Source organism: Microplitis mediator, chromosome 6, assembly GCF_029852145.1.
Source record: "Microplitis mediator isolate UGA2020A chromosome 6, iyMicMedi2.1, whole genome shotgun sequence".
NCBI lineage: Eukaryota > Metazoa > Arthropoda > Insecta > Hymenoptera > Braconidae > Microplitis > Microplitis mediator.
Genome location: NC_079974.1, coordinates 10,269,870 through 10,290,004, shown reverse-complemented (window position 1 = coordinate 10,290,004; position 20,135 = coordinate 10,269,870). Strand labels below are relative to the sequence as shown.

The 20,135-nt window shown below is 33.3% G+C and overlaps 1 protein-coding gene across 8 annotated transcripts in view; it reads right to left on the bottom strand.

Annotated features, from left to right (window-relative positions):
• LOC130669641 (afadin) overlaps positions 1–20,135 on the bottom strand; it is a 167,445-nt gene that overhangs the window by 87,210 nt on the left and 60,100 nt on the right. For 7 of the 8 annotated variants that reach the window (XM_057472641.1, XM_057472645.1, XM_057472642.1 and 4 more), the window contains 5 exons: positions 19,477–19,868; positions 10,212–10,330; positions 7,391–7,588; positions 6,025–7,213; positions 4,310–4,450 (listed from right to left, as the gene is read on the bottom strand). In XM_057472641.1, coding sequence (XP_057328624.1) covers positions 4,310–4,450; positions 6,025–7,213; positions 7,391–7,588; positions 10,212–10,330; positions 19,477–19,868 — 2,039 coding nt within the window. The remainder of the gene's footprint in view (positions 1–4,309; positions 4,451–6,024; positions 7,214–7,390; positions 7,589–10,211; positions 10,331–19,476; positions 19,869–20,135) is intronic. The other variant, XM_057472644.1, reaches the window with a different exon arrangement.

Below are 20,135 nucleotides of genomic sequence, written 5' to 3'. Positions count from 1 at the left end.
ATTTATGTAAGTAGTTTTAAGATACATCTGTGTGATAATTTGAACAGACGGATTTGAATATGTTTTCAGAAACCATGTGTAGTATTTTTACAAACCGTCGTTCACAAATTTACTAAGCACTAGTTTTTTAAACTTGAAATCATGTTGCTGAACAGACACTTACTGTTAGTAATTTTCCGACTTATCTGTGTCATTATCTGAACAAACGGATTTAAATATTCTTTACAAGACCATGTGCGGTTTTTGTACGAAACGTGATTTGTAAATTTACCAAGCAGTAGTATTGTAAATTTAAAAATCGTGTTGCTGAAAGTCACTTACTTGTGTTAGTAATTCTCAGACTTATCTGTGTAATAATTTGAATAGACGGATTTGAATATTCTTAACAAAACCATTTATGGTATTTTTACGAAACGTGATTTGTAAATTCACCAAGCAGTAGTGTTGTACATTCTAAATCATGTTGCTGAAAAACACTTAGTCCTGTTAGTAATTTTCAGAGTTATCTGTGTAATAATTTGAATAGACGGATTTGAATATTCTTTACAAAACCATGTATGGTATTTTTACGAAACGTGATTTGTAAATTCACCAAGCAGTAGTGTTGTACATTCTAAATCATGTTGCTGAAAGACACTTACTTCGGTTAGTAGTTTTCAGACTTATCTGTGTAATAATTTGAATAGACGGATTTGAATATTCTTTACAAAACCATGTATGGTATTTTTACGAAACGTGATTTGTAAATTTACCAAGCAGTAGTGGTGTAAATTCTAAATCATGTTGCTGAAAAACACTTAGTCCTGTTAGTAATTTTCAGAGTTATCTGTGTAATAATTTGAATAGACGGATTTGAATATTCTTTACAAAACCATGTATGGTATTTTTACGAAACGTGATTTGTAAATTCACCAAGCAGTAGTGTTGTACATTCCAAATCATGTTGCTGAAAGACACTTACTTCGGTTAGTAGTTTTCAGACTTATCTGTGTAATAATTTGAACAGACCGATTTGAATATTCTTTATAAAACCATGTGTGGTATTTTTACGAAACTAAATTTGTGAATTTACCAAGCACTAGTGTTGTAATTTTAAAATCGTGTAATGGAAGTATACATTTGCAACTTAGTAAATTAAATAATTGTCATTGTATGTTAAAGTTCAAATACTGTATATGCAAGGAACTTCCTATACATTTTTAGTAAAAATCTACTTTTTTTTTTAACAGTGTATACCTTAAAACCTTCACACATCTCTATTCTATCGGTTTAAAGCCTAAACAGTAATAATGACCAAAATCTTTGATATTCTGTTGGTTTCAGTTTCTTGTAGACTTTTCCTATGCAACATAGCAATTTTTTCAATCTTGACATGGGTATTTTTACTACATCAACGTAGGAATATTTACGATGTTAACAGAAGAATTTTTTCTTAAAGCAAAACTTAATATGTCAACAAAGAAATTTCCTCCAAGCAAAATGGGAAAAATTCCCATGTTTTTCTCGCCGTGCACAAATATATCATTTTTGTAATACCAACCGCGAAAGTGAGATTTTCGAGCTATACTTTGTCTGGGTGAAGTATGTGATTCCCGACCAACTATAGTTTAGTCACTTTTCCTCGCACACTTCTATGTACAAATGTTACAGTTCATGAGAATTTCTTTTACTTTTACAATTGCTCGCTAGGTGACATGAAAATCGGATAGACGTTAGCAGTTGATTCATATAAACACCCCAATACTTATTTTTTTAAATTGAATTTTCAATAATAAAAATTTTAAGATATTGTTTCTTTCAAATCTAACTTCCGCCGTTGATATCACAAAAAATTTTGTTCGATACGTTATGTTCAAAGGTAGGAATTCCGAAAAACTAGGAGTATCCTAACTTGTTTGACATTGTGATACATTCTCAACAGACCTCAGACGTAATATACGTTCTCGCTGGGCTTGCTCGTATAACAACGTCCTCGGTCTGTTGAGAATGCGCCACAATATCAGACTCATGACGTCACTCCTAGCCTGTCGGAACCCCTACGTTTACACATGTGTATCGAAAATAACTATTAGTTACCCAAAATAAATGAAATATTTCAGTCAAATTATAAAATTATTTGAATCAACTATCACATTTAGTTGTACCAAAGAGATTTATTTGTCATTAAGAAGTAAAAAAAAGCCACAAATAAATTGATTTATTTGGGACAAATATTTCTTTTTTTCAGTATAAAGTAGAAAGTTTACTACGTCAAAAATCAAGATGGGAGTACCTAAAAAAAAAAAAAAAAAAAAAAAAAAATTAATGGAATATTTTAATGTGAAAATTGCCAGCGACTTAAGCATTCCAGTAAGAACTGGACATTACCGTTGCGATATGTCAAGTGTAGCGAGTTGTGTACCTCTGGAGAATGTCTAATTCAAGGCAGTGACAACAAGAACCACCTAAAATGCGCAAATTGTTGGAAAAACGGCCATCTGGAAGTGGTTTGCACTATGAACATGCAATAAGACTATTTAAAATCAACGTATAAGAGCTAAAAAGAAAATGGCCACAGAGAAAAAAATCGACAAAATTGCAATATTGGTCAACCCAAATACCACATTCGCAACTATGGATTCCCAAAAGAGGACTCTTGTGGATCCATTCCCACCGCAACATCTTCAGCAGCATCCTTATAAGCATTATCAGCAACATCATCAGCAACATCCTCAGCAAAATCAGCAAGCGTACAGCAGGTAGCAGCAAACATATAGCCAGCAAAAAATCTATGCTAGCCGACGTCAACAAATCTCCCCACCATTCAGCACAGCACCCTCACGGATGAACGATTTAAGAATGGAGTTAATACGACTATTAAGCAGACTATATTACATTATGAATTGTAAACAACTCAGCAGGAATGGACCAACTCTTTGATCAGATTGATAATGAAATTCAGAATGGAAAATAGATAATAACAAGGCTATACTTCCAGTAACAACTCACCACCGATTACTCTGAAGAAGCGTCAAATTATGGCTCATAACACCCAGATTTCAGCACAGTACATGAAAGAAAATTTGGTATCTTAACAAAAGTCAGGATAACGCAGTTATTTGTTAAGATAACAAATCCATCTTGCCTCTAGAAAATTCATAAACATTTTTTAGGAAATCTCTTCCTTTTTTTGGATCTTTTTTTAAATTTCAAAAATTTCGAATACTTTTTGAGATGTTCGCAAAAAACAAAACCCCCTTTTTTTACTAAATTGTTTATAACTTTTGTAATTTTTGCAAGCGTCACTCCAAATTTTTCAAAGAGTTTCTAGATGCGATGACGAATCGAATGATACCTCGATCATAAATTTCCGAGGCGAATAAAAAATTTTGACCTAAAAGGCACATGTTGACTAGACTATTGGTCAAAGCAACGAAGTAACATTTGTTATGGTAAGTAAAGTGAAGTTGTCGTTATAACAAATGACATGCGTTCAGCTAAATATAAAATTATGTTTTATAAAGATTTCTTGATTAGAGAAAATTTTACTTTACCTAAGATATTATCGCTTCTCGATATATTCTCTTGAGTCAAAAAAATCACTTCTTCAAGGCACCCGCTTTTAACTATACTTAGACATATAGGTATATTTTTCAAAATAAATAGCGTTTAAGATTTCAGCCATCATCTACAAACGCAATTTATGTCAAAAATCCAAAACTCTTAATAATATTGTTCACCTAATTAAAGCACAAAATTCAATGTGTATTTAAAAAATTTTTCCTCAACACATATCATTTGTTACAACAGCAACTTCACTTTACTTACCACAGCAAATGTCACTTCGTTGCGTTAACCAAAATATTACTAATTTTATTCATATCAAATAATTGTTAACAATTTTCGTATTAAACAAAACAATTTTTTAATACTGGGAAAACGCATACAAGACACGGTTCGACACTTGGCAACAGCGCGTTCAATTTAACACGGCGGCGCGACGCTCACCATGTGACCTAACTCAGCTGGAAAATGCACGCGACCGACGAAGGGTTACTAGAAAAACTTTTATACATAAAAAATACCCTTTGTTAGTAATTATTGAGGGGATTGGAGGGGGCGGGATTCGGAAGTCTAGCCAATAACACCAATAGGAAGAGTAACTCAACTGAGACAGGACATGGACAACACCAACCTATAAAATTTTATGATAATCTATGATTTATGGTAAATATACCCATCAAAATAGCGTTGACGCTTCAAATTTAAAATGTGTAAAATAAGAAAATAAGGGACAGTAACATATTATTAGTTAAAATATTCATCTTACCTTTGCTGCAACAATACTCAGACCCATTCCATTGGTCGATTTCTGCAACTTGATAATTTGGATTTCGGGTTGACCGTGACTCGAAAAAACATGGCCTGCATAACCACTGGACCGATTACTCATGGAGCTTGGGCTGCGAAACTAAAAAATCACCAATTAATTTGTGATATTGTGTTGTAGACTAAAATTTATTTATCAGGGGCTGGTCATAAAATACGTCACGCAAAATTTTACCTTTTGAGATCCCCCCTCCACTTTATCACACTATGTCTCATTTTTTGCGATCTCCCTATCGATATGACGTAACAAATGATAGATCCCCCCTGTTGTGACGGGAATACATACATAGAAATATCGATATATATACAAAATATCGATATATATACAAAAAAAATCGGTCTATCGGTTAACGCTTCGGGCCAGCCCCAAAACTTCCCGCTGTTTTCGAGCTCGTTGAGCTCGAAAACATTATTGTGAATACATTGTCGAGCTCTTCGAGCTCGAAAATACTTTTGTATGCCATTGTTTTCTAATAAAACATTTTTTAGCATTTCTTTCTCCCACGATATCTCGTAACCGATTTTGATGGTTGAGACGGAAATCGACGGCAAACGACCAAAAAATATCGAAGTAACTTAACGAGCCATCTTGTGACAAAATTTATCATCATTTTAATTCGTCCACTTACCGACTTCTCTCTAATTTTCAACAAATACTCAAAACAATCTTACCAAATAAATAAACGCGGATTTATAACCTGCCATTTATAGGCACTAAATGTAGTAAATTTCAAATATCTGTCACAAAAACTAATGTATTTATCTAGTACAATCGAGTCTAAGACGCTCGCCTTCGGCTCGGGCACCAATCTTCACACTCGCGTCTTAAACACGATCGCACTCGATAGATTACTATTATGAGCTCCAAACATCACGTTTTTTTAGATCTCCTGAACCCCCCCCCCCCCCATGTCACATTTTGTCACAGTCGGCGACACCCCTCCTCCCCCATAAGTGCACACGTATTTTATGAACGGCCTCTAATACTAAAATTTTGAAATAATCCTTATTATAAAAATCTGAAGATGTTATGCAAATCTAATAATATTAATAAATTACTTAGAAAAAAAATTAAATTTATAGAAAACTTTTACTCACTTCAAGTACGAAACCTGTATTTTCGTATTTGAATTATCGGGCAGGATGTGAGCTTAAGATTATAAGTATTAACTATGTCACTCTGATATCCATTAAATTTAGAACCGTAAACGAGAATCATATATAAAAAAAAATCAAAACCCTCAATCGAGTTCTAGAGATGATTAGATTTCAAAATCGATCGATCGATTGTTGTTTTTAAATTTACAAAAAAAAAAACTAAAAGAAAATTTTTTTTTCGTTATTCTTGGTGATTCTACGGTTTTCCTGGCGCCGCCAAATGACTGCGGATTCTCGAAGAACTCGACGGAATAAGACTTATTTGAAGAATAAAATTTTTCGATATCTCGCTTAGTTTTCGGGATATCGAATTTTGAAATAAAAATTTTTTTTTTTATATTTCTCTCATGTTGAACCGTGTTTAATGAAATAAGACGTTTTTGAGGAATATAATTTTTTGGCATTATGCATAATTTTCGAGATATCGAATTGTGTGTGTGTGATTTTTTTCCTTTTTCTTTTCAAAATATGCATATAATAATATGAAAACATACTTACATTGTTATGATGATCAATCATGTAAATTGTCCAGTATCCACTGCTGGTTAATTGAGGAGCTATTTTGCATATACCATCACGCTGAAGAGGAGCGAGAAATTCATCAAGACCTTGCGGAACACCTTTGATAATTTCGCAGCTATAACCATCTTCGGGTAACAGAAGTGCTAATGCTAAAGTTGGTTCCTCCTCTAATCTTATTTCTCTTCCATCGGCTCTAATAAGTGTATCAGTCACATTTTCAATAACTTTTACAACATTTTCTATTAATTCGGCAGTCAACCGTGGTTCGTCTGCTGTTGGTTGATATTTTTGAAGCAGTGCTCGAACTTGTAAAGAATTGAGTTTCAAACAAGTTGAACTGAGAGTAGCAAGTTCTTCAGTATTATATTTTGGTGCTTGTAGTAAATGAGTAGCTTGCATTATCGTAGCAAGATGACACTGACTAGCAAGTTCTAGACCTTGTCTTTCAGCCCAAGTTTCAATCGCATTCAACCGAGCTTTGAGCCGACGACCAAACCATCGTACACAGAGATTATTATTTGATATCAGTATATTGAAAGCGGTTGCATTGATGGCGTGAAACAGATGACTAAACAGTTGAATAGTCAAAGCTGCATTTACTCTATACCGTCGAAGTAAAGCCATTGTGTTAGAAAATATTTGTAAGACACCGGCCTCTCTTGCTGGCTCATCAGCATCCGCCATGAATTGAGACATCGCTGGATTAAGTTCTAAGGATACGCAATTTATCAGCGATCCAAAAGCGGTTTGAACAGCATCTACTAAAATATCTTGTGCTCGAGTAGAAAAAGCACCTATGTGACGGTCATTTTTAAGAAAATGAAGAAACTCTGATCCATTTGAAAGCCATAAAGCTAAAGATGGTGCATCCATATAACGTTCTTGTATAATAAGTTGTATCATAGTAGCCACATTTGCTAGCATTACGGTCAATCGATGTGCTCTTTCAGTTGGTTGCAATTCAGATCTATAATGTGTACTTGCCCTATATCTAGCAGCAAGATAAAGAGTATACGTTGGTGCAAGTTTAAATTGTAGTGATGATGGTTCAACATCGGTAATAACGGCGTGAAAGAATGTTTCTTCAGTTTCTTCGAGGAACTCTAATACTGCGGGTAAAATTGGGTCTGTACCTCTAGGTTGACGATCATACTGTTGTGAGAGCCTGGAATAAAACCAACGTATTATTAGTTAATAATGATTTATTTTATTAGTTTGCAAATGATTTTAGGAGTATTTATTAAAATGCTATAAAATATTTACGTCTTTGAAAAGAGACCTTTTTATTAAATTCGACTAGGAGATCCAATAAAAATGAATTTTACTACCAAGACCATCATACCTATTACTATCCCTGCTACTTGTGAGACTCGCAGTTTCAACATTTCCATCTAAATCAAAGGTTGTTTCATAATTATGAGTGCCTTCTAGAAAGAGTGAACTATGTGCGGTGTTTTTCGAGCAAATGTTTGCGATATGCGATTTTATTGGACTTGGCGAAGTCGAACATTGACCATCATTTGGTGAGTTGGTTTCTGATCTACATTTTTTTAAATTAACATTTCAATTAACATTCGATAAAAGTGAATAAAATTATTTATAGACAAAAAAAATCAGCATTAAACATAAACAATGATTGTCATATAAATAAACATATCCATACCAAAACAACAGATTAAAAAGTAAATACGTAATTTCTCATGCGTTACTATTCCTCACTATATAGACCAGTTATTTTGCTCCTAGGTAACCTAAATCTCGATGCTATGCGAAATAAAAATTTGAAAAAAAACTATGAAAATCGAAAGAAAAAAATCTTTCTATCGGTTGACCCTGCGGGCCAGCTCCAAAACTTTCCGATGTTTTCGAGCTCCTTGAGCTCGAAAACATTGTTGTAAAAAAACTTTCGAGCTCTTCGAACTCAATAATACTTTTGTATGCCATTGTTTTCGAAAAAATAGTATATTACACACCTAGGGAAGTAAAGTAAGAAATGTCTCAGATCACATGTAATCGTTGACCGAGGCTTCGCCTCAACAATTACATGTGATCTGAGGCTTTCTTATTTACTTCCCGAGGTGTGTATACTATTTTTCTCCTCGACGGAGGCGGAAAGCGGCAACTTCGTTTTGCACAGCGGGACGAAAGTTGACGCTTTCCGCCCGGAGGCGAGAAAAAAACGTTTTTTACCATTTTTTCTCCACCGATATCTCTCAAATGAATTGACCGACTGAAACGGTTGAGGTGGCAATCGACGCGTTTTAATGAGTTCTAAAGCTGATTAGCTTTTTGAATCAATCGGATAAGTCGCTTGAAATTGCTATGATTAAAAGAAATAAATTTATTTAATTTAATTTTCCCCGCTACTATATTCAAGCACCTTCGCGTGCACCTAAAAAATTATACAGACCTGATGTTTACATCTGTCAAAATAAAAAGTTACTAAATGGCAAATATAATGTTGAAACTTAGTAAAGAAACTACGCTCAACTGGATATTTATAATGACTGTAAGTAATTATTTTAATATTCTACGCGTTTATGAAATTACTTGTATGAAGCCTTTATTTTGATAAATATTATAATTTTTTTCTAATTACTTATAGAAAATAAATGTGATCTTGACAAGTCCAGGTAAATGAAAATATTATTTTTCAATTTCGGGTTTTAGATTTTTCTGGCATTAGCTAATGATTTTAAAAAAATATATAAATCATTCCATTCATTTAATAATTAAAATTTTTGGCATTTTATTACTTTAAATAATTTTAATTTAATTTTTAAGTTTTTCAACTCTAGTCCTTTTTAGTGCGGCTACCAGCCGCCAGGCGGCGCCACATTTTTTGGAAGAAAGTGGGGGGCATCCTCGGAGAATGGCCTTAAAAACTCAACTAGCTGTCAGTTAATTTTCTTTTTTTTTTTTTAAATTTCTTTTCTTTTAAAGGTTAGCTTTTATATTACAACATGATTACTTAAGGCGTGCACTTTTGAACTTTCCAAACATTATTTTTAATTTTTTGTTACTAGCAACATTTCCAATTCTGCAATTTTTCTAGATTTTTTATTAGGAAGACTTTTCTAAAATGTAGTTATTATGATATTTGTCTTCATGGTCGACTTTTCACGGAACTTCGCCATAACCTATCATAAATAGTCAAGTAGGTTCCAAAAATACTACTCGCTAGAAAATTGATATATGTATATACGTATATATTACGGTGGTCCTTACGAAGGTCACTTTTGAATTTTAATCGTTACGTCCCCTCAATCTCTTTCAAATAATTAAAAAAAAAATTCCTGTAAAGTTGTAGCTCTTAATTATAACATAAATCTAGCCCCCAAGACAGCGTAAGTTTTTAAATGGGAAAACACATGTATTTTTCAAAACTAAACTTTGAACATTGATATCTCTGGTAGCAATTGATGAAAAAATTTGAAACTCGGCAAAAACTTAGTTACTTGTATGATGTTTGAGGGGGTGTAATCCAAAAATGTTTGGATAGATATTTTCTTTCTTCTAGACTCGAACAAAATTCATTTTTATTTCTGTTTCCAATTTTTGGCTGTTTGTCGACAATTCAAGAAATATTTGATGATTTCTATTATTTATATGGAATTTGTCTATAATTTCAAAGACCATTGTTTGAATTTAACTGTTTTTCAAAGTTCGCATTCAAAGTATTTTACATTAGATTCATTTATTGTTAAATCGGTTATATGTATGTATTCACTTATGGAATATGGTATAAATAACACTGTTTCAACTTCATTGATCTCTTTTATCTTATACGAGGTTTTATAAGGATGTGTGTAGTTGGCGTTATATGCCGATAACATGTTTATAGAGTCTGTAACTTATTTTGATTTTCGTTTTATAATGAATGTTACTGTATTCATGAGTATCCGAAATCTTCAGAACGTCTTGAAAAAATCTACTTACTATTCTGGCTGCCAGATGGAATTATTTTTTCATCTCTCAACTTTAAAAATTTTGTAAGATTTTTCAATTTGACATAGCATCGAGTTTTAGGAAGCTTAGGAGTAGTCATTAAAGCCATATAGCATATGAATATATTATGCGAAAAAAAAAACTGCTTTAACACTAAATAAAAAAAGTAAATTGTTTGAAAAACATAATAAATAGAACAAGCAGATTTTTCTTACCGATCCCGGCTGTATTCCGTTTGCTTATTTGAGTCATGATACTGCCTGATTCGATCTTCCGGAGCAGGATCAATAAATCGGAAGGTGTGCAGCCGACCAAATTTGATGACAGCTCCATTCTATTAACAAACGATTACACTATGTAGATAAAATATACTGAAATAATAATTTAGTCGAGATAAACAAAAAAAAGGCCATTCGGCATCCGAAATAGAAGTAGATTTCTTACGATAATTGTTCCACTTTTAATAAGTATATGTAATTTAATAATCACCCATCAAAAATTTTCAAAGATCTTAACAATGGCATTATCACCATAACACATAAGTCAATTATGTGACTTTGAACCCTTATTAAAAGTCGAAAAATTATCGTAAAACAAAAAATAAAAAAAGGAAAATATAGCTTATTCTATCGGCTTCAAGTTCTTTTTACGTAATAAGGATAGATATACCCGTTAAAAAGTTATTTACGAAAAAAACCAAAAATGGTTCCACCATTTTTTTTTCACCATTGCACCGATCTGTTTAACCGACAAAGTATATCCCAATCGTTAGATCGAAGCCTATAGAATATGAAAACGATCAGAACCGTTGGGTTGCCAGGTATAAACAGGTAAGTCAAAATTAGTAATATACACCCATGTGTTTAATGAATAAAATTTTTACCAAAATAAAGATAATTTTATTACGAACACGCTGATATAGGGTTGCCTGCGGAAAAACCTGTTCTCAATTTCGGTTGTCGAACTTCAAAATTCAAACTTTTCGTGCGAATAAAAAGTACGACAGAGAGGCCCGAGCGAGCTATCCAGTATAATAGGAGAGGCTGCAGCATTGCAGATACGTGCGGCTCGTCCTTCGGATGTAAGAGAGTTTTCAAATTTTTTCACACTCAGCATTTTGTGATTGGAAGAAATTTTTTTCGAATTCCCGTCATTTGTTCGAAAATGTAACAAAAGACAACTTTTTTTTTCATTTTCGTTGTTTTTAAATACAGTTTTCAGAAAATAATTATTCAGAACGTCCTTCTATTTTTTAAATTAATTTTTCGAAAAAAAATCAAATTTTTTCGATGATTACCATTTAAATTTTTTGTTTTTATCTAAAAAATTTTTAGCCTGGTGTTATAAGAAATAAGGCTAGTTGAGAAAAATTTTTTTGGAATTAGATTTCTCACTACTTGATTATGGTGACCGTTCAAATATAAGTTAATTACAAAATAAATTTTTTTTTTTTTGATATTCTTAGAATTTTTCAAAACAATAAAACAAAGAAATCGTCAAAATTTTAAGTTTAATGCCAAAAATTGAAGCTAACTGAATGAGCTTCAGAAGAATTTCTAATGATAATGCACTATGGATTTTAGTTTATAAGTTATTTAAAGGTACGCATACATTAGGGTGGGGCAAAAAAACAGACTATTTTTTTTTTTTTCCATCTCGCATGAAAATTTGTTGGTTTACGATGTTTTAAGAAGCCTCTCCACAAATCAGCTCGATGAAAAATTTTTAAGAGGTCGCTCACGAATTTCGAAAATATCAAAAATGATCGAAATTCGGATTTTTATTTAAAATTTTTTTTTTTTCTCGTGGCAGCAATAGTTTATATTTGTGAAATCATGACTATGCTGAAAATTTCAGCCCAAAATTTAAACATTTAAACGGTGCTCAAGAATTTCGAATATTAACTGATAATATGTAACTAATAGTTTGAATTAGTTTTTATAACTCAATTATTGTCATTTCACTTAAATATAACTTTTGCATAACCAATAATATACAGGACAGTCTTAAACAATAAAATTTGGTAAGTTTTAAATAAGCGAAAAAACCTACAAATTGGATTAAAAAATAAAAAAGTATGTAAATAACTTATTATTTCTATTTCTCGGGTTATATTTTCATTCCTTGTCATGCAAATTGATGGTGAAAAATTCGAGAAGCTTTATTATTAATATTTAAGGGTCGCTCAAAAACGTCCAAGAGACTGCGCTCGGAAACATTCAAAATTCTTGAGCGCCGTTTAAATATTTAAATTTTGGGCTGAAATTTTCAGCATGGTGATGATTTTACAAATATAAACTATTGCTGCCACGAGAAAAAAAAAATTTTTAAATAAAAATCCGAATTTCGATCATTTTTGATATTTTCGAAATTCGTGAGCGACCTCTTAAAAATTTTTTATCGAGCTGATTTGTGGAGAGGCTTCTTAAAACATCGTAAACCAACAAATTTTCATGCGAGATGGAAAAAAAAAAAAATAGTCGGTTTTTTTGCGCCACCCTAGTATACATACATTTAAACTTTTGGACCATGGTTTTTTTTGGAACCTATTCGATGAATTATAATAAATTATGGCATTATTCCTTGAAAATTTTAATATACGGATAAATGCGATAGTTTGCTTTCATTGAAATCGACTAATAAAATAATCTGAGATTCAAATTTAATTGTGATATATTGAAGTGTCATACTTGAAATCAGTACCAATATTTAAAATAAAAAGCCTAATAGAAAATCAAACGTCCAATAACTATAGAGAATATTACGATCATAATTAATGTTATTTTTTTTATTGATACATCATATTATTTGTACACTGTCAATAAAACGAAATTGAATAGACCCACTTGAATTGAGATGTTCGGATTTGAAAAGTGTTACACTGCATTATGTTAATTTAAGCAGTTTCAGAAATTTATTAAAAAAATAGGAGAACTAATGCAATAGCATAATTTCATTTAATGAGTGGTAAGATAAGTAATTTCATTGGTCTAGGCCTTTATATAGGCATGAAAATTAAAGCTTATTTAAATGCATTAAAGCTTTCAAATGCATATTCGAGAGATTGAATGAGTTGCCACATTCACAAGATATTGAAGAAAGAATAAGTAAAAATATGAATTTTTGATATTTTTTAAATTTGTAAATGCTATAACTTCTAAACTAATCGACCATTTGAGCTCATTTTCAAACTCGATCAAGGTAGTCACCCACAAAATACGTATACCAAAGTCGATTTCTCTTCGGATCTTAGACTATACAACTTAAAATTTTTTTTTTCCTACGATATCTCTCAAACGCAGTAATGGATTAAGTGATTTGTGCAGCAATCAGCCTGTTTTGCTGAGTTTTAGAGTTAATTAGAATTCGAAATTGGTCAACTTAATTTTTTAGAAGAGATTCGAAGAACAAAGGCATTACCATTTCTTTTCCCCACACATCTCTTGAATGAATCAACCGATGAAAACGATTCTTGTGATAATCGACGCGTTCTGTCGATTTCGAGAGTTGAGTAAAATTTAGAATCGATTAATGCAATCGTTTCGAAGATATCCGAAAAAAACCTCGAAAGAGGTTGACTCGGCGGGCCAGCTGTAAAACTTCCCGCTGTTTTTGCGCTCCTTGAGCATTTGTTTTTTTTGGGCTCTTTAAGCGTTATCACTTTAGCTACGTTATCCACTTCTTTCCTTTGCTCTGGCCCTCGGAGCAATCGAAAAATACCCATTCCACATCTTTTTTGACGTATCTGCAGTAGCTACACACCACCGAGTATACTATTGCACGCCTCGAACGCGAAGCGGCGAGATTGTTTTTTATAACCGACTTGTAAAGATCACGCAATTTTCTCGCATTAAACTGTATATATTATTTTTATATTACACTTAAACGTCATGAAAAGCACATCAATATAAAGAGGGTACACTAATGACTAAGCCTGATACTTTTTTTAAGTTGTCCAACGCGTTTTAATATAAAAAAAAGTTCAATAAAAAATCGGTAAATCGGTTGACCCTGTGCTATAACTTGTGCCATCGATTATAATACTAGAGTTCGGAGTTTGGGAACATGAGCGATGCGAGTCAACGTGTTTGCCATCAATTTAGTTAATCACTTTGCTACGCGCGCTGCATGTTTATTTGTTCATTGAACATTAGCTTATATTGTCGATCTGCATCCCAAGGTAGCGCAGAGATTCAGTGGTTGTTAATGTTACATTCTCTGTTTCAATTCAAAACTCAGTTGGAAACTTAGTTTCCTTTTCATCTTTAACAGAATAGCACACACCTCTCATTTGATTAGCGCCTTGAAATTATCAACTTATCTAAGTAAGTTCAAGGTATTTTCAACATCATACGCGACATAAATACATACTTTCCTGGTTCTGCTATATTCGGACCACACTGCGAGGGTAGCTCGGTTCACATTGAGTATAGCTCCGATTATTGATTTACCTTTTCAAAACTAAAGCTGGTTCTTCGCTTATCCTCCTCAGGTATCATTAGATGAAAAGTAACTACTAATAAAGATTAAGTTTCCCGATCTTACCCAGGCATAGCCATCCCTGTTTCCGATATCACGTAGAGGAAATTTGGTGTGATCAACTACCTACATAGATGTTGTACCTGATTGATCTAAGAACCAGTCAGGTCCTGACGATTTATGGAAATGCTCCGAAACAAGTACTATAGCCGTTTCCGATTTAGTGGCATACTGTTAGAGAAGATTATATTCTAGATCACTGTGCTATAGGTTACCCTGGATATAAACCTTATGCTTTCTTCTTAGTGGCATACTATTAGAGAAGATTATATTCTAGATCACTGTGCTATATGTTACCCTGGATATAAACCTTATGCTTTCTTCTTTCTATTGTTCACGATTTCGTATGCTCCGCAACTCCTCGCACTTGATACGTGACTAGTAACCACGCCATTTCTCAATTCCAAGCAGTGAAAATAATCTGGAGGGTTTTTGTACCCTTTCGCCGGGTAATTTATTGCTTTACAACGCCCGCAAACGTTTGTGTGCTCAGTTCCGTTGCATTTCTTAGCAATATGGTCGAAACTGCAAAATTTGTAACAGCGACTTAGGTTGTTCTTAATTCACATGCGATGTCTGGTTCAGCCGATTTTAATAAGTACCAGTTGTACTAATTTCTCTGCATAGAATTCACTCGTCAGAACATAAGCTAACCTACTAATGCGCGCGCATATGTGTGTGCGTGCGTGCGTGTGTGTATGTGTAAGTCTAAAAAATTTAGATACTGGCTTACCAATCGATATTACAATCATATCCATCGTGCGTGTTTATGGAAACAAGTCTGACGCGTGAATTGAAGACAAGTGCGTCCAATTGCACGAGTATTTATAAAAAAAAAAAAGCGGCACAAAACAGTCAAATATTATAAAGCATTGATTGCTTGAATCACCACTTTGTGGCTAAGTTGCATACAATATTTTTTGTTACTATCACTCAGTTACTATTTTGAGAGGGCTGAAGCATTCAAAATATTTATTTGTAAGTAAGTAAATTTAATGTTCCATAAACTCAATATTAAGTAAACCATCATTTTTAAGAAATAAAAAATTTTATTATTTAAGTATATTAATATATTCGCATGATGATAGTATTGGAATGAAAATATATCGTAATTTGGTGTTTTAATACGTTTCCGTACAATACATAATATAATACAGTACAGCCTCGTTATAAGTTACTATTAGGATCTGTAAGAGAAAAATTTTTTGAAAATGGTTTTCCCCTACTCCTATCTTTTACTCGGTGATCGCTCGGTTTTCTGCATATGTGTGCATCGTGTTCGTGTCCACAATCCTCTCATAAGTTAGTTGACGTTTGTCATTTATCTACGTACATACTTGATTAACTTATAAAAGGACTGCGGAAACAATCGCTTCACGACAACCGAAAAACTTCGTTAGTGAAACTGGAAAGAGGGTAACATTCCGAGACGAGCGAAAACAAATAGAGGGGAAGTAACTTATAACCGAGTAACTTATAACGAGGTTGTACTGTATTGGCAGGGTGCGGAGTATAGGGTGGGGACAATCGAATCGATTGTAGCGCCTGTAGTGGACGAAGTATGCGTTAAATCGCACTTGTCTTGTGAATAGTTAAATGAAAGCAGTGTTAAAAAATAAGAACAAGTAGTTGTTGTGTTGTTAATTGCAAAAATACTGACAGAAATAGTAATTGCAAGTTTTATACATCTCCACCCATGATGTTCATCTTTGGCTAAAAATTATTACGGGGAATTTTTTAAATTACGAATTTTTAACACAAAGTATTTTTAATTATTGAGTTTTAAAACTTAAAATTACGAATAATTGAAATCACTTTAAATTCTTTACTTAATGCAAATTAATAATTTTAACTTCGAAAAAGTTATAATTATAATTATTTCAACGTATTTGTTATTATGACTATTATTGTTGTTATTATTATTATTACAAGGTAACCTTATGTCGTTCAAAATAATATTTATTTTGCATTTATTAAAATTTTGTATACTTATTTTTTTCAGTACAATCTACTCTATATTTTTCCACCTTTCAAATGTGGTATCACAGATATATTTCGCAATCTTTAAAAATTTTAATTATTTGTTTATAGAAATTTTTCGTATTCTCTCTGTGCTTTTTGAGAATGATTTAATGCGGTCGACAGATGTCGTTTTCGTCGCGCACCCTGCTAATAACATAATTGTTTAAGCCTTGAAATACATTAAATAGTTAATTTTTTTATGATTTATATTTAAATTTGTAACGGGGTAAAATGAGTTATATTATCGACCCACATCGTGATTTTTCACTGATGATTACTTACCCTACCTGAAACCCCGAACGAACATTCAAATAGAATAAGATCCCAGAGCAATCTGACATAACTTATTTTCACACAGATAAAACCTTATTTTTTCAGGAGCATCTTATGTGCTTTGAATACCTGCGTGCTTGTGGAGCTTGCCTTGTGACACCTGGGCAGGTACAATGTGAGAGAGGTAACTAAAAATAAGAGTCACGTAACTGAATTTTTGTATTTATAATTATAAAAAAGCTCTTCGAGCTCGAAAATACTTTAGGATGCCGTTGTTTTCGAAAAAAAATTTTTTTTACCATTGTTTCTCCATCGATATCTCTCAAACGAATTGACCGATTGAGACGGTTGAGGTGGCAATAGACGCGTTTTATCAAGTTCTAGAACTGATCAAATTTTGAAAATAATTTATCCAGTCGTTTTTGAGAAATTTAAAAAAAAACTAAAAAAAAAAATTTTTTTGATTCTCTCGTCAACGGGTTCTCTTGAACGAATGAACCAATTTGATGGTTGAGGTGGCATTCGACGCAGCTTATAAAGTTTTATAGCTGATTAGATTTTGGAATCAATTCATCGAGCAAATTAAAAGTTGTCCAAAAAAAACATTTTTGAAAAAATTTTATTTTTGAAATATCTCCGAACGCACCCTACCGATTAAACTTAAATTTTTACAGCTTCTAGATATTAACAAGCCGCGTCAAATGAAACCTCAACGATACTAATCGGTCAATCCGTTCAAGAGTTATAGATATTTACATACATACGTACGTACGTACGTACACACATACATACACTCGGACATCACCGTGAAATTAGTCAGAATAGCTTCCTAGAACCTCAAAACGTCAAAATCTGATAGAAATTCGGTTTTTGAAAATCGGACCGAAACCAATACCTTATCGAATTTTTGAAAATTTTCAATTTCCTTAGCGGGAAGTTAAAAATGAGTTCTTTTTTTTGGCACGCCCTACTGTATACTATACGTTGCGCGCAGTGGGCACATACACAGTAGACTGAAACAAATTGTGAGTTTAAGAAGGGTAACTGAATTACTATGGACGTCCCACTTGCTCTGAAATGCCTGCATAGTGCTCTCACGCTCATACTCCTGGCTGAACAATTTTTGTGTTTAGGGAATGTTTGGTCACTACAATTTGTGTGACTAATGAAATATAACTTTGTAATAGTTACCTTATTAACATATTTAAAAATCAGGCATGTAAAAAGAAGTAAAGTTCATTTATTTTTTGTGGAGCTTTAAAGCGTCTGACAAAAGTTCTGGTCCATGGAAAGTGTCTGACACTTGTGATACTACTTCAGAATAATATTCTACAAAACATATATAATAATCAGTCATACAAATTTAATTTAAGTAACTCTTATTTTTAGTTACCTTTCTCACCTGGTACATACCCAGGTGTCACAAGGCAAGCTCCACAAGCACGCAGGTATCCAAAGCACATGAGACGCTACTGAGAACCTAAGGTTTTATCTGTGTGAAAATAAGTTATGTCAGATCGCTCCGGGATCTTGGACTAAAATGAGTTTTTCGACTTGTCGCCGGGCGCGCTAATTGAAGAGGCTCGCTTACGAGGTCCAATCATAATTAAAAAAGGGTGAAATATTCCGATAATTGCCGAAGACAATCGAGTGAAATCGATAAAAACACAAGACAGCAGCGGAAGCGACATAGAGCCAATAGGAACGGGTAACCAGCTAGACTTAGGACTGCGACTACCCGAACATCAGGTAATTAATCAAGTCGCACTTGGGTTCTCATTGTGGAACCAAGCGAAAACTTCAGGTTTTATAACCAGAATACCAGACAGGGAAGCCGGTATTCTTTATCAACTTATTACTGATTGCGTTTGAACAGCAGGTCGAAGGAGAACACGAATGATTTAAAAAAGACGAGTAACCTGAAAAATTGATACGAGAAGGAAGTTAACTCAAGGAAAAGAACACGAGACACCCAGGACACACAAGACTGATAAGTGCCAGGACAACTTACAAAGAACAAACGACGAAAAAGAATTCAACGTAAATCGTGATAGGTATTTTGTAAAATATTTCAGGCAGAGAGGCCGGAATATTTATTAATTAAAATACGTAAATAAACGTCGTGTCCGCAGATTATTGTCGTGTCAGTTAACGTGTAATAAAATAATCAAAAACCGGACTTGAACATAATTAGTTTCGTTAAATTCAGACAGGGAGGCCGGATTTACTACGCAATAGAAATTTCCAGGCAGTTCGTGTAAACCACGCGCTGGAAAAATTCTTCCAGAACTTTCGGGACCGTTAGTGGAAAACACACGCCGGAAATATTCATTTGAACCTAGTCTCGAATCTAGTCACATATAATTCAGCATTAAAATTAGAATAAATTAATTATAATTATATATTATATGTAATTAAATTAACCAAATAAATAAAATAAAATCAATTAAGTAATTTATGAACGTCAAAAGTGCAGTAAAGTTCTACGCGTAGAATTAAGACTCGGTTCTGGAAGACCGTTAATACTTCCAGTAGCGCCCTGAAAAAGGACGACCAAGGTAGCAGTATCCCTGCTATGAATTGATCATATAATAATAAAATCATACAAGCTTAAATTATTATGTTTCATCATCGTAAATAGTTTACCTGAAGAATTGTAGTCTGATGAATTCTTTGATTATTCACATAAGTGTAAGCATCTCTAGAGGCCGGTGTTAAAGTTACAATATTCTCAGTGAAAGCAATAACGCAGTGACGAGGCATAACTGTAGGACCACAGAGAGTTAAAGTTTGATTATGAACAGCTTGGCTGCCTGCAGATGTTTCAGATCCAACTTCTGTAACATTTGGTAAGAGTCGGTGCCTCACCCCTGCACCATTCGGAACATCTGTTCCATCAGCATTAAGTTCTAACAAGAACGGTAATCTTTCATCTTCATACTTGTGATCCATTTCACCCCATTTTCCAGTTGGCTTCTTCTTTCTCTTTCTTGGTACATAATCGGCTGGTCGCCTTCTTACATGAAACATTATTGACCCTAAAAAAATCAAGAACTCAGTAAAGCTATAACAATATAAAACAATGAAATTATGGTTAACGTATATACTTGGTGAAGACTTAAAATTAATTTTTCTGCCCTCCGGCCGGAAAGTGGCAACTTTCGGGCCACTGCCCTAAACGAAGTTGCAACTTTCCGGCTTCGTCGAGCAGAAAAATAGTATACGCACCTTGGCCAGTAAAAAAGAAAGCCTCAGACCACATGTTTGTCAGCCTCGGCTTCGCCTCGGCCAACAATTACATGTGC